The 15,451-nt window shown below is 43.0% G+C and overlaps 2 protein-coding genes across 6 annotated transcripts; both read right to left on the bottom strand.

The window, feature by feature from the left end:
- Window positions 1-232: 232 nt before the first annotated feature.
- On the bottom strand, window positions 233-12,719 carry ak8 (adenylate kinase 8). 4 transcript variants are annotated; one of them, XM_030143517.1, is made up of 15 exons: window positions 12,503-12,719; window positions 11,866-11,969; window positions 11,636-11,720; window positions 9,138-9,187; window positions 8,839-8,931; window positions 7,457-7,525; window positions 3,203-3,284; window positions 3,021-3,092; window positions 2,529-2,729; window positions 2,267-2,389; window positions 2,059-2,148; window positions 1,843-1,984; window positions 1,549-1,629; window positions 1,331-1,460; window positions 236-668 (listed from the first exon to the last, which is right to left on the bottom strand). In XM_030143517.1, exons 2-15 carry the CDS (start codon window positions 11,947-11,949, stop codon window positions 579-581), a joined length of 1,392 nt encoding a protein of 463 aa, XP_029999377.1. In that variant the 5' UTR covers window positions 11,950-11,969; window positions 12,503-12,719; the 3' UTR covers window positions 236-578. The 4 variants fall into 4 exon arrangements, with proteins under 4 accessions (XP_029999378.1, XP_029999376.1, XP_029999375.1 ...); XM_030143516.1 differs by lacking the exon at window positions 12,503-12,719 and having other exon boundaries at window positions 235-668; window positions 9,138-9,190; window positions 11,639-11,720; window positions 11,866-12,017; XM_030143515.1 differs by lacking the exon at window positions 12,503-12,719 and having other exon boundaries at window positions 235-668; window positions 11,866-12,017.
- A 1,506-nt stretch (window positions 12,720-14,225) lies between these two features.
- Window positions 14,226-15,398, bottom strand: brd3os (BRD3 opposite strand). 2 transcript variants are annotated; one of them, XM_030143544.1, is made up of 2 exons: window positions 15,168-15,398; window positions 14,226-14,811 (listed from the first exon to the last, which is right to left on the bottom strand). In XM_030143544.1, the coding sequence occupies exon 2, from the start codon at window positions 14,719-14,721 to the stop codon at window positions 14,389-14,391; it is 333 nt and encodes a 110-aa protein (XP_029999404.1). In that variant the 5' UTR covers window positions 14,722-14,811; window positions 15,168-15,398; the 3' UTR covers window positions 14,226-14,388. The 2 variants fall into 2 exon arrangements, with proteins under 2 accessions (XP_029999404.1, XP_029999403.1); XM_030143543.1 differs by having other exon boundaries at window positions 14,229-14,809; window positions 15,212-15,398.
- Window positions 15,399-15,451: the final 53 nt, after the last annotated feature.

Genomic DNA, 15,451 nt, shown 5'->3' on the forward strand with positions numbered 1-15,451 from the left:
TATTGGTTCCGATAGAGCCACATTATCTCTAACTAAATAAATATACATTTTCCTTTTGTAAACACCATCTAATGTGACACTAATGAAGAATGAAAGAGTACGAGATCATTTAATATGTTTATGAACTTTTCTACTTTCAAATGTTAGCTGCTGTTAGCACACTAGCTAACTTTAGCTGTTGGGAGTTAAATATGTAATATTGTTATCTGTTAGCTCACTAGCTAATGTTAGCTTGTGTTTCTTGCCAAAGAGAATAAAACAAAGAGGTGAAAGTCCATTTTCAGTCCAGAACGGTGGAGGTGAAGGTGTTTGACAGTAAAAACACACACGATTAAAACTAAAAGATGAAACTCAACATTTTCAGTCCAAACTGGTTGAAACGTCGTTGTGCTGATGTGAACACAAAAGTCACCACAGGTTCGGTTTGGGTTTGGAACTGATTTTATGTGTTTCACTGAATTCAGAACAAACTCCAGCGATGGGAGAGGAGCTCAGGTTGTATTCAGGTGAGTCAGTGATGCCTTGGTTTTCAGGTTTTTGTTTTTTTTTCCCAGGTGTTTCCAGGTGTTTCCATGTGATCAGTCAGTTGTTAATCTGCTCTCCACAGCCTCGAACACAGAGTGAGGATCCTGATCAGCGTCGATATGAACTGCATCCGGATACACAGACTGAAAAAACACACACACATCGTATAAACTCTCTCTATTTGTGCAGAAGGAACCAAGTCTAGACCAAAGCCAGGACTTTTCTAAACCTGGTTCTGGTTTCATATATTCCAGTGGACACTAGTTTCATCGTCTCCTGTTCGTTAAAAGCGTTCAGTGTAAACAGGCTTTTATTGTGACGGTTTTTCCATCCTGTGGTTGTGTCATATGAACACACACCTGCAGTGACTGGAACCAATCAGAACAGACGATCCAAACACTAAAGGTTCTGTCCTGTTTTGTCTTCTGGATGTCAGGCCTTTATTTATTTATTTATTTATGTATGTGTGTATGTATGTATGTATGTATGTGTGTATGTATGTATGTATGTGTGTATGTATTTATTTATTCTTATCACCTTCATCCAGAACTTCAGCTCAGAGCTAATCCTGTTTTTATTTGTAAATTCACTTTATCATGTGTAACCTGAGTTTTCTGTTTCTGTTCTTTAGTTTTGTTTCAGTTTTTTTCACCTTAAAGCACTTTGAAACAGATTTACCTCAACTTATAAAATCACTAAATCCAAACTTTGACATTAAATGGACTCATTGTGAGTGCAGATGCAGTATCTACAGAGTGTTGCATCATGGGTAGCGGTAGCATCATGGTGCCTGTTGTCCCGTCACCTTCAGTCCTGGGTCGTTAGCCCGGTACTGGTTCAACCTGAGGGTCACGGCCCCTCTGCGGTCCGCCGGGTGGGTCTGCAGGCGCTCGTGGACATCGGTGCTCGGCGCCGGTCGAGTCACAGCGTGGAACCTGCGGGAGGAGAAGACACGGTGGGTCGGAGCCATGGTGGCCCTGGTGCCTGTTGCCGTGGTTACCAGGTGTACCGGTCTCGCCTGACCTGTGTCCGGTGACGGGGTCTGTGGATCTGAGGCTGAGTCTGTCCACACAGACATCATCTGTCAGCTCCAGGAAGAAGACCCTGAGGACGAGGAGACAAACTGTCCAACAAACAAGGACTGAGTGGTGCATTCAGGTACACCATGTAAACCCTGAGGACGAGGAGACAAACTGTCCAACAAACAAGGACCGAGTGGTGCATTCAGGTACACCATGTAAACCCTGAGGACGAGGAGACAAACTGTCCAACAAACAAGGACTCCCTCCCATGATGCCTTGTTGCAGGGGGCGGTACCTGTTGGGCTGGTGCTGGGTCTCCTGCAGACCCCTGGCCTGTTGCAGGTCAGAGGGGAACCCATGGAGGACCCATCCTCTGCAGCTGCAGTCCACTCTGCTCAGACGGTCCTGAAGAATCTGCAGAACCACCGAGTCTGGAACTGAGCACAAACAGAGTCAACAACAACAACAACAACAACAACACCACCATCAGACATATGTGTGTTCCATTCACCTGGTCGTCCGTCCTCCACATACGGTCGGACCTGGTCTCCAACAGCAGAACTCTGAGCAGCTGCAGACCTCAACAACCGACCACAGCAAACTGAGCCAAACACAACAGAACCAGAAACAACACCAGAACCTTCATCTGACTCATTCATTCAACACTTTATAACTGGACCTGTTTAGTGTTGGACGTGTTCCAGTCCGTGTGCGTTTACCGTCCACCATCTTGTATTTCTCAGACAACTGTCTTGCCAGGTGACTCTTCCCTGACCCCGGTGGACCCAACAGGAGGATTCTGGGAGTTCTGGAGCGATGACGAGTCCGGACAAAAGACAGCACTAAGTGGACACAAACATGTGAACATGTGGACGTGGACATGTAGACATGGACACGTGGACATGTGGGCATGGACATCCAACTGCGATGCTGACAGAATAACTGAACTGAGGTCAATCCCATGATGCTTTGCGTCTGTACCTTGCTGGTAGACGTCAGCCTGCGGTTGGTCACTGTTGATGACCTTCAGGACGTCTTTGTAGGCGGAGCTCAGACCTGCCACCTCACGGCGGTAACGGTGCAGGTGGACCAATAACTGTGCCTCTGAAAGACTCCGCCCCTTCTCCAGACGCTGAGCGACAGTCTGGTCAGACGGCAGGATGAAGGTGTGATGGTAGATGTCTACACAGGATGAGACTCACGATTGGTTAAGGACAGGTCACATGTTTTACAGCTCAAGTCTATAGATGACTGAGCATGATCGCACTGAAGGAACAGGATACTACACCTGGAAATAAGTACGGATAATTATTATTATTATTATTATTATTATTATAGTTATTGTTGTTGTTGTTAAGTAACCCATCAACATAATAAGCTGATGAACCTGTTAATGAGGTCATGTCCAAACCAACCCGTTATGTCCTGATCTGGTCCACTTGGTCCAGACCTGGTGGACTGAAGAGGACTCACCTCCTGTCAGAGGATCCACCAGCCTCCCCCGACTCCTGTCCATCAGAACATCATCAGGAGCCTCCAGAAGAACTCCACCATAGAACACAATAGAACACAGAACACAACAGAACACAGAACAGTTATTCATTCATTCTGTTCATTAGGTTCTCTTGTAGAACCGTAATAGAATGTGTTCTTACCGACGTGTTCAGGGAACACTCCAGCCTGTTGTAAACTCAGAGCCTGAAGACGAGTCTGAGGGATGCCTTCCAACACCCAGCCCTGGAATCAACCAAATCAATCAATAAATCAATCAATCGATCAGTCAGTCAGTGACAGTGTTTTTATTTTCTTTTGGGGTCCTAAAACGCTGTCGTACAAACGTGTCATTTAAAGGGTTAAAATACGACAGTTACTGAGTATTTGGTATTTTTGTTTATGAATCCAGTTGATGAAATATATTAATTCTTTTCAAAGTTAAAAACAGACTGTATAAACCACTGTGACATTAGTAGTGTACTGTGCATATTATGGGCTGTCTAGTGGAGGGTTAAGTGAGTCTGAGTCTGAGGTTCATGTGTCCAGGAGGATTTGAACAAACAGGATGAACACATGACAGAGCGTCTGCAGCCCAGACAGGTGGACCATTTAATGTGACAGGAAGAGGCGGGGTCCTGATGGGAGCTGTCAATCAGCCCTCCTCACTGACACACACTCAGACAGTCCTGTGTGTATGTGTGTGTGTGTGTGTGTTGTTAGCCTGCGGCCATAAACAGCCATTAGCAGATGAAAGCGGCTGCTAATCACACAGTGATGCTAAATGCTAAACGCTGAAGCTAAACGCTGCAGGCTGACAGAAACAGATGGCTGTTTGTAGAGTTTAGAGGAAGAAAGACCAAAGCTGAACGCTGATTTACTGCTGATCACTGAGAAGTCCCCAGACGCACCGGCAGCACGACAAACACAACAAACACAACAAACACGCCGACTGACGACAAAGAAGCACAACAAACAGGCCAGGAAACCACAAAGAACGGCAGACAGGACTGTGCTTTTAGCCCCAGGCACATTTCAGCAGCCGCCACCAAGACTGAGGAAGACCATGTGACCTCCATGTGACCTAGTTTTATTTAGTTCCAGTCACAGGAGGATGATCAGCAGCAATCAGCCCATCATTACACAGTCTGTCTGTACAGTCCAATAAAGTCCACATTTAACCAAGGACATGTTAGTTCAGGTCCACATTCAGGACGGAGGGACGGATGGATGGAAGATGGACGGACGGACTGTCGGATAAAGAATAACAAGGATGAAACATGCACAAAAATGGACAAAATTTTGACAAACATGAACAAAATAAACAAAAAAAACCAAACAAAACCAACATATTTGACTGAATTAAAAACATGAATAGAATGACGTTCAAATTGTATTTACGTGTCTTCACACAGTTCAGTTTGTTCATATTTGTTCAGCTTATTCACATTTTTTGTCAAAGGATAGTTTCCTCCGCCAAGGAGGTTATGTTTTTGCCGGCGTTGGTTTGTCTGTCTGTGCGCAAAATAACTCAAAAAGTTATGGACAGATTTGGATGAAAATTTCAGGAAATGTTGATACTGGCACAAGGAACAAATGATTAAATTTTGGTGGTGATCGGGTGAGGGGGGGACATGGAACTTTCCCCTTTGGTTTTTTTTGCACTTAAACTAATCTAGACATGTGTAGCTGTCATTATTTACAGATTATTATGACAGTGTTGGACTGGTTTGACCCAGTACAGATCATATTGGTCTGAATGTGGAACCAGAACCAAAAGGATCTGAACGTCCTTGAGTAGGTTCAGTCTAATGTTTACATTGGTAACTTTCATCCTGTGGGCATGACCCTTTGGTGGGCCGGTTTTGGACCTTGGGCCCTATGTTTGACACCTGTGGTTTAATCCAATCTTTACTTCGTTTTACTGTTAAAAATATGAAAACATTAAACTACAATTCCCATCATGCATTTGAAGACGAAGTTCTTTGCATTCCAAAGATGAAACAACTGAAAACAATGACAATGAAAATGATGTAAATGATGTAACGGCACAAAAACGACCTACTACCATACTGTATGTGTGACGGTGTGACCTTTGACCTTTAGGCTGTCGATATTAGATGGTTTAGACGTGAACAGGACTGCTGTACTGTACAAGTGACCTTTGACCTTCAGGTTGTTGATATTAGACGGTGGAACAGGAGCGTGTGTTTGTCGTGCATCTTTAATTCCTCTAAACTGATCAGAGAACAGCACTGACAGGAAACAGGACGTGATGCTAACGAGGAGCAGCAGAGGAAACTGCGCCGAAGTGACAGCGCCGCGGCCCTTTGATCAGCTGATCCCTGGGGAGACGCGCTTGCACGCTGCTCGGCCTGCTGGGAATCGTAGTACGACACGACGCCGACCAGAGCGCTAATTATTATCATCACAGCGCGACATGAGAGGAGCACGGAGTGAAAAACAGAAGAGTGTGACACAGAGGCAGCGTCTGCGGTGGACACGCCCTCCCTCCGTCTGTCTGTCCAAACACACACAGAGACAGAAGACAGAAGAACCTGTGAACCAGGACGGGTAAACACAGGTCCACAGTTACACCAATAAAAGTCCAATAAGAAGACAACAACCCAGAAATAATAAACATGTACGTGTGTTTACAGCCAAACAAGTCAGTGTGTTTTATTTCTTGGGCTGTGTATCATAAGAATCTGGTGATACGATACAAATCACAATACTAGGATCACAATACGATCTATCATGATATATCATGATACTGTTAAAAAGGCAATTTTTTGTTTGTTTCTTTTTTTAAAATGATTATTTCCTGTAAGAACTGAATTACAGCAGAAATCTGCACAAATACTAAACACATCTTTATTCGATCCCAACAGGATCTAATGTTCTATCACAAACTGTTCCTGTGTTCAAACTGAAATTCTGTTTTACAGACATTCCAGTTTCAGATCCTGTTCAAATGTTCAGTTTCCATTAGTTCAGAACTAACATCATGACATTATTTTAGTTCAATCCCAACAAAGGAACCAACATCTGCCTCTCAGACAGTACAAAGTGCTTTTAGGATGCTTCAAATAACCATTATTTAATAAAACAGTGTTAAATAAAAATGAATAAAATATAAACAACAAAGAAAAACAAAAAACAAAAATGAACCTCCGCCATACGTATCTGCATTTGAATAAATGCCTAAAAATATCGATACAGTACTTTTTGATATCGATACAGTATCGTGAGGTCAAATATTGCGGTATATTGCAGAACCAATATTTTCTGGCACCCCTAATTATTGTATATACAGTCGCGGAAAAAATTATTAGACCACCCCTTGTTTTCTTCAATTTCTTGTTCATTTTAATGCCTGGTCCAACTAAAGGTACATTTGTTTGGACAAATAAAATGATAACAACAAAAATAGCTCATAATAATTTAATTTCAGAGCTGATATCTATCCATTTTCCATGTTTTTCTAAATAATAACCAAAATCACTTCAGTTCTTACATCAATAGCTATATATATATATACATTGAGATATATATATATCAATGTTTTTTGTTTATTTTTTTAAAAAGAATATTTCCTGGAAGAATTGAATTACACCAGAAACATGTACAAATACTAAACACTTTTATTTGATCAGAACAGGATCTAATGCTATATCACAAAATTTTTCTAATTCTCCTAGTTTCCAAAGGAACTACCATCTGCCTCAGACAGTAAAAAGTGCTTTTAGGATGCTTCAAATAACCATTATTTAATAAAATAGTGTTAAATAAAAATAAATAAAATATAACCTCTGCCATATCTGTATTTGAATAAACACCTAAAAATATCCATACAGTACTTTTTAATATCGATACAGTATTGTGAAATGAAATATTGCGATATATTGCAGAACCGATATTTTCTAACACCCCTAATTATTTCTACATGTGTGTTCTCTTGAACAGATACAGTGGATCTAAAACACACCAAACATTTAAGAACACGCTGAATATTAGAACTATTACACTAATTTATATAAAGACACGTTTGGGTTTGTTTCATCGTAAGAACTGAACAGATTTGGAGTAAATTACCTCTTTTGTGGAGAAACTAAAAACTAAAACAGCTGATGTTTTATTGTTTAATTGTGATGAATCTGAACTAATCCCCAGCAGCTGTGTGTTTAATCATGTTAAACACTGTAATGTTCTGACAGCACTAGTCTGTCGTTTTCCCCTGTGGTCCTAACAGCCGTATAAACAGACTCAGTTGTAAATCTCCTTATTAGTCCCAGTTTTCCACCGTCATGTGGTTCTGATCCAGTAAACGGAGTTCTGTGATAAAAGTTCCGTCCTTGTGTTGAATCCACAGGCTGAGTGACAGCTGGACAGACCCAGGTGTGCTCTGTAGGACTCACCTGGTTCAGACAGTCCACTTCACTCAGTCTCTGTTGGATCCGTTTGACCAGTGGCTCAGCAGGAAAGTCCTGGAAAAAGACAACCCGGGACATGAGTCTAAAACCACCTTCGAGTCCAGTCCAGTGTTCAGGACTCCGACACAGAACATGAACCTGCTGCTTCTACGGTGCTGGTTCCACAGTTCAAATGTCAGGTCTTTAGAAAACCTGAACCTCTGGACCACAGACATGTCCAAACAGAACCAAGATGAAGATAAATGTGTCCACATGTGACCTGGATCTAATCTGGTACACACAGTCTGAACAGCACTAATCTGACCTGGACCACTTTCATATGTGGTCCTAAATCTGACCTGGGACCACTTTCATATGTGGTCCTAAATATGACTCAGACCACTTTCATATGTGGTCCTAAATCTGACCTGGAACACTGTCATATGTGGTCCTAAATCTGACCTGGACCACTTTCATATGTGGTCCTAAATCTGACCTGGAACACTGTCATATGTGGTCCTAAATCTGACCTGGACCACTTTCATATGTGGTCCTAAATCTGACTCAGACCACTTTTATATGTGGTCCTAAATCTGACCTGGAACACTGTCATATGTGGTCCTAAATCTGACCTGGACCACTTTTATATGTGGTCCTAAATCTGACCTGGGACCACTTTCATATGTGGTCCTAAATCTGACCTGGAACACTGTCATATGTGGTCCTAAATCTGACCTGGGACCACTTTCATATGTGGTCCTAAATCTGACCTGGAACACTGTCATATGTGGTCCTAAATCTGACCTGGGACCACTTTCATATGTGGTTCTAAATATGACTCAGACCACTTTTATATATGGTCATAAATCTGATCCAGATCTGATATTTTCCAATGTGACTTCAGTCTGAACGTCCAGGTCACATTTATCCGACCTTTCCGTCATTGAAATGCAACAAACGTCCCAGTTGTTGGTCGGAGCGGAGGAAAACCAGATTTCCTTCTGTAAACACAGTGTGTGTCTGCGTGGTCTGGTATTCCATCAGGACCTCTTTAGTGCATGTGGATCACTTCAGGGTCACATTCAGTTCAGACTCAAAACTGATAGAAGTCACATTTAATGTGGAATATGAACGAGCACACAAACAAATCAGATTTCACCTAAAAATCCAACCTGTGCGTTCAGATCTGCTGTGGGCGGAGCCTTGGTGACACTAAACACCACATGGGCTCCTCGGCCTCCAGGGTGTTTTGGAGCAGCATCTAGTGTCCATCAGTGGAATTACAACAACGTACCTTAGATAGTGGAACAGAAATGATCTGTGTGTGTGTGTGTGTGTGTGTGTGTGTGTGTGTGTGTGTGTGTGTGTGTGTGTGTGTGTGCATTTACCTGCTCACTCTGACAGCTCAGCTCTGATTGGCCCGTCAGTAAACTGTCCATGGTCACATGGACCGCTCTCAGCTCAGCACACAGCTGTGTGACCTAAAGGAGGAGGAGCCAAAACACCAACGAAGAAGAAAGACAAGTGAAGAAACAGCACAGGGACAGCTGGGAGACAACAACAACAACAACAAAAAAAACTGCCACAAAAACAACAACAGATAATACTACATACTAGTAATCCTATACTCTATAATATACTAGTACTATGTGTATGTATAGTAGTAATCCTACAGGTGAGTACTTACTACAGTGTGTTTACCCACAGCAGGAGGACCGAGCAGCAGAACCCTGGGAACTGACACAAACAGAGGAGTTAACTGGGTTAACTGGGGTTAACTGAGGTTAACTAGGGTTAACTGGGGTTAACTAGGGTTAACTGAGGTTAACTGAGGTTAACTAGGGTTAACTGAGGTTAACTGAGGTTAACTAGGGTTAACTGGGGTTAACTAGGGTTAACTGGGGTTAATTAGGGTTAACTGAGGTTAACTGGGGTTAACTAGGGTTAACTGAGGTTAACTGAGGTTAACTAGGGTTAACTGGGGTTAACTAGGGTTAACTGGGGTTAATTAGGGTTAACTGGGGTTAACTGAGGTTAACTAGGGTTAACTGGGGTTAACTGAGGTTAACTGGGGTTAACTGGGGTTAACTGGGGTTAACTGGGGTTAACTGAGGTTAACTAGGGTTAACTGGGGTTAACTGGGGTTAACTAGGGTTAACTGGGGTTAACTGAGGTTAACTGGGGTTAACTAGGGTTAACTGAGGTTAACTGAGGTTAACTAGGGTTAACTGGGGTTAACTGGGGTTAACTAGGGTTAACTGGGGTTAACTGGGGTTAATTAGGGTTAACTGGGGTTAACTGAGGTTAACTAGGGTTAACTGGGGTTAACTGAGGTTAACTAGGGTTAACTGGGGTTAACTGGGGTTAACTGGGGTTAATTAGGGTTAACTGGGGTTAACTGAGGTTAACTGAGGTTAACTGGGGTTAACTGGGGTTAACTGAGGTTAACTAGGGTTAACTGGGGTTAATTAGGGTTAACTGGGGTTAATTAGGGTTAACTGGGGTTAACTGGGGTTAATTAGGGTTAACTGGGGTTAACTGAGGTTAACTGGGGTTAACTGAGGTTAACTAGGGTTAACTGGGGTTAACTGGGGTTAATTAGGTTTAACTGGGGTTAACTGAGGTTAACTGGGGTTAACTAGGGTTAACTGGGGTTAATTAGGGTTAACTGGGGTTAACTAGGGTTAACTGGGGTTAATTAGGGTTAACTGGGGTTAACTGAGGTTAACTGGGGTTAACTGGGGTTAACTGAGGTTAACTGGGGTTAACTGGGGTTAACTAGGGTTAACTGGGGTTAATTAGGGTTAACTGGGGTTAACTGGGGTTAACTGAGGTTAACTGGGGTTAACTAGGGTTAACTAGGGTTAACTGGGGTTAACTGGGGTTAATTAGGGTTAACTGGGGTTAACTGGGGTTAACTGAGGTTAACTGGGGTTAACTGGGGTTAATTAGGGTTAACTGGGGTTAACTGGGGTTAATTAGGGTTAACTGGGGTTAACTGAGGTTAACTGGGGTTAACTGGGGTTAACTGAGGTTAACTAGGGTTAACTGGGGTTAACTGGGGTTAATTAGGGTTAACTGGGGTTAATTAAGGTTAACTGGGGTTAACTGGGGTTAATTAGGGTTAACTGGGGTTAATTAGGGTTAACTGGGGTTAACTGGGGTTAATTAGGGTTAACTGGGGTTAACTGAGGTTAACCGGGGTTAACTGAGGTTAACTAGGGTTAACTGGGGTTAACTGGGGTTAATTAGGGTTAACTGGGGTTAACTGAGGTTAACTGGGGTTAACTAGGGTTAACTGGGGTTAACTGAGGTTAACTAGGGTTAACTGGGGTTAACTTAGGTTAACTAGGGTTAACTGGGGTTAACTGGGGTTAATTAGGGTTAACTGGGGTTAACTGAGGTTAACTGAGGTTAACTGGGGTTAACTCGGATTAACTGGGGTTAACTAGGGTTAACTGGGGTTAACTGAGGTTAACTGAGGTTAACTAGGGTTAACTGGGGTTAACTGGGGTTAACTGGGGTTAACTGGTGTTAACTGAGGTTAACTGAGGTTAACTAGGGTTAACTGGGGTTAACCAAGGTTAACTGGGGTTAACTAAGGTTAACTGGGGTTAACTGAGGTTAACTAGGGTTAACTGGGGTTAACCGAGGTTAACTGGGGTTAACTAGGGTTAACTAGAGTTAGCAGGGTTAACTGGGGTTAACTGAGGTTAGCTAGGGTTAACTGGGGTTAACAGGGTTAACTGGGGTTAACTAGGATTCTCTGGGGTTAACTGAGGTTAACTGGGGTTAACTGAGGTTAACTAGGTTTAACTGGGGTTAACCGAGGTTAACTGGGGTTAACTAGGGTTAACTTGAGTTAGCAGGGTTAACTGGGGTTAACTAGGGTTAACTTGAGTTAGCAGGGTTAACTGGGGTTAACTGAGGTTAGCTAGGGTTAACTGGGGTTAACAGGGTTAACTGGGGTTAACTAGGATTCTCTGGGGTTAACTGAGGTTAACTGGGGTTAACCCTGGACATCTGAGTCTGTCATCCATGTCTATGAATTACATGTTGTTATCAACCGATCGCAGGACAACTTTCATGAGAAAAGAAGAAGAAGAAGAAAAAGAAGATGAAGTGGTCCTGGTTCAGTCCTGGTGTTTGTCTGTAGCGTTTGTCTGTGGTGGGTTTGACACTCACCGTCGATGCGGCTCCTCTGAAGGAAATGGATCAACCATGAGATGGGATCATCAGGACGATGGACGATGAGGCCGGACACCAGGATCTGGGACACACATGGACAGGTCAGCCTCAGCCCTGGGTCTAAGGGGACTCAGGTGGGTCTAATGGGACACACAGGGGTCTAAAGGGTCCCAGGTGGGTCTAAGGGGACACACATGGGTCTAAAGGCTCCCAGGTGGAGCCTTTACCTCCATCAGGTGGAACAGGTGGTGTCTGTCTGCGTAGGTGGACATCTGAAGGGGGACCCTCACAGGTTTCACCGTCTCATCCATCAGGACCACGTCACAGATTCCTGAGGACCATGAACGCATCACAGGGAAATGAGCTACAGGGTGATTCTGTATTTATTCCATCTAATAAAACTGTCGGAGCTAAATGTGTCCAATGGAACATGGAAATCAACCATTCCAGAAAAGCATACAAGTCAACTCTTCATCCTCAGTTTTATTTAGAATAAAGTTTTTAGTTTCAGTCATGTTGATTTTACACAGTAGATCCTTTAGGTCTGCTTTAACTGTTCTGATGCACAAAACACACACACACACACACACACATACACACACACACACACAAGCTGTATTTCCATAGAGTAGACCAACCAACCAGTATTTATTTATTTATTTATTTATTTATTTTTGACACTGAACCAATGACAGAAAATGAGTTCAACTCTAAACCTCATTCTTTCCTGTGGTTAAAGTTCATCCAAACGGCTGTCAGTCTTCTCTAACCTGTTGACTGTTTTAAATCCTTTTCTACTCATGACTGTAAACAAACGGAACTTTTACTTTGAATTTCTCTTAAATAGTACAAACGGAAACTCACCGGCGCTTTTTCAGTCCAAACAGCCGGTTTTTCCTGATAATTCCACCCGTTACCGTTCCGTGTCCGGTACTTTTTACCTGTAAATGTTGTTAAATTGGTCTTCGTCGGTCCTCGGTTGCTAAGACGTGCTTCACTGTTGTTAGGGAAAGACGTCACGAGCTACGGCGTATCCTGGCAACGCAGAAAAGCAAACCGGAAACAGACAGCTTTTCCGCCTTTTTGGGCCGGAATGGGTTCGAAACGTTCTTTTATTTTATTTTATCATTATTATTGCAAAAAATACAATTTCTCGTAGAGACAACAGGAAATGTCAAGGCATTAAAATAATAATACTTCAATATTCATGATGATAAAACATGGAGACCGCCTCCACTTCAAACAAGAAAAAAAAAAAAAAAAAAAAAAAAAAAAACAGGCAATAAAATAATAAACACATATGAGCAGATTCACAAACTGTTTCCACAGTCAGATGAAGTTTCTTCAAAGATTCAGAAACATATGTTCAGTTTGTTCATAAGACGGAGTAAGTTTGGTGGAAATGTTCTTATCCTGACATCCAATAATAATCCATGTTGTTTTCCTGGATCCTCAGACCTACAAGTCCCACAATGCACCACTGTGTGACTCATGGATCCCAGAGCTGATCTCCTTTTAGAAACAAACCACAGACAGAGGACTGGAAACAGATGACCTGGACTGTCCTTTGTTAACCTGCAGATCCATGAACGTGTGGACCTGATGGAACAGAGGCTTTGGTTCCAAACATCTCAAATACTGTTCATTTATTCAAAGGCTAAACACTCCTTCACTCTTTAAGTTCCATTTTTCATTTGTAAAAGTTTAATACTTGATCCCGATCGGCACCAAAACATTTGTGAGTTCACAAACCGGTGAAGGTTCAGGGAACATTTGGACTGTGATGCACTTTCTGCTCAAACTCAACAATTCAGATGAAATAATCTGAGAACTGTTGTTTGGAGCAGAATGGACTTAAACATCTAAACCAGGGCTGTCAAACATACGGCCCGTGGACCAAAACTGGCCCACCAAAGGTCCAATCCGACCCATGGGATGAATTTGAAAAGTGCAAAAATTACACAGAAAATATGAACGATCAAGGATGAAGAACAGGTTTTAGTTCAGGTTCCACATACAGACCAAAAGGATCTGAAGAATAACAGAACAACCTAGAAATTATCACAACGACACGTTTTAGTGTAAAAAACAGTGAACTATGAATGAATGACTGAATGGTTTATTTTGGTTTGTACATAGTACAATAATAAACATAAAAAACAAAAAAGGAACAGACCAGAAGCAAAAGCTTATTTTTGCTGATCCTTATTACGATAATATTTACATTAACAAATGAGCCTTTAACAAAAAAATGTGAATCTGAAATTTTGAAAGAAAATTAGGTGCAATTGTACCAATATTCTGCCAGTTTCTAAATATTTCTGTGCCTTTGTGGATCTGATCCATCATGCACGTGTTACCATGATACTTTGAGGGAGAACATTATTATGATTGCACTTTAAAAAAAAAAAAAAAAAAAAAGGATTTCCAGTTTTTTCAGGTTATTCACTTTTTTTTTTTTTTTGGGATAGTTTAAAAATGAAAATATTTTCATAATTTAATGTGATTTTTTTGCCCTAAAACAAAGACAAACATTTGGAGTTTTCATTATTTATGGGCTGTTGTGTCATTATGGTGCTGGTCCGACCCACTTTAGATCAAACCGGGCTGAATGTGGCCCCTGAACCAACAGGACTTCGACAGTCCTGGTCTGAACCACATCAAAACAAGTCCAGTCCAAACATATGCGGTCCAGTCTGACGGGGTTGGACCGGTCCCGTCTCAGGTCTCAACCATGACCCAATCAGGTCCTACATGAGGCTGCAGATCCTGGACCGGCCCTCGGAGTCCTCCAGGGCCCTCTTGTCTCGGATCAGGACGGCCTGGTTCCCGTTGGTGCAGTGCCAGGCGGACTGGCTCCGGCTCAGATACGTGGATGGAGGCGCCGTCTGCAGCTGCAGCTGCTGCTGCTGCCAGATCAGCAGGGACGTATCCCGGAACCGCAGACGCACGTACGCCTCCGACAGGGCCTTCTGCGCCAGGGGGGGCCGGGCACCGGGGCCACGGGGGTCAGGACCATGGCCGCGTCCAGGACTGGGTCTGGGATCAGCCTCCTCTACTGCAGGGGGGTCAGGCTCTGCCATGCTGCAGATGGGGTCCTCAGGGTCCAGAGGTGGACTGGGTCTGGGTCAGTCATCTTCAAACACCAGCTGCGTTCTGACTGGTCCCAGTCTGCAGAGAACAGGTCCCATCAGCCCTGAGTGTTCTGAGTCCAGTTCGCATCGAATTCCTCTTTGGATGTGAAAATGGTACAAACATGGTCAAATGTTGAGTTTTTCTAAAGAGTTCAACATTCAAACAGTACTGGACACTTAATTTATGGAGTTAAACCCACAGCAGAGCACTCTAGTCACTTCTAGTAGAAAATATTCGACTTTCATTTGTCTAAAGGCTCAACGGCCGATCAAATTTAATCGATTAATCGTGTTCTAACATCATGAAAATACGACAAATGTCTGAACTTCCGAGTAGAGATCAGAGTCCACATGGGACCAGTCTGGACCTGGTCCCATGTGCACTAGATGGTGCTTCAGACCATCAGCTGATGGAGATCCGGTTTGGAGTCAGTCCTACCTGGACCAGGTTGAACTCAGTTTGGATCTTCTGTCGCTGTTGGTTCATCTACATCCATCAGCTGTTTCAGTCCTGTCGGTAAATGACCGGAGTCATCCGGTCACACAGAGGAGCAAACGGCCGGTAAACTGCTGAGTACCGCAGGACGGAGATCACACGGTTTACACATAATCCCCCTGCAACGTTAGCCCGGTTAGCTCCGTTAGCCCGGTTAGCTCCGTTAGCCCTGTTAGCTCCGTT

This window comes from Sphaeramia orbicularis, chromosome 9, assembly GCF_902148855.1.
Source record: "Sphaeramia orbicularis chromosome 9, fSphaOr1.1, whole genome shotgun sequence".
Taxonomy (NCBI): domain Eukaryota; kingdom Metazoa; phylum Chordata; class Actinopteri; order Kurtiformes; family Apogonidae; genus Sphaeramia; species Sphaeramia orbicularis.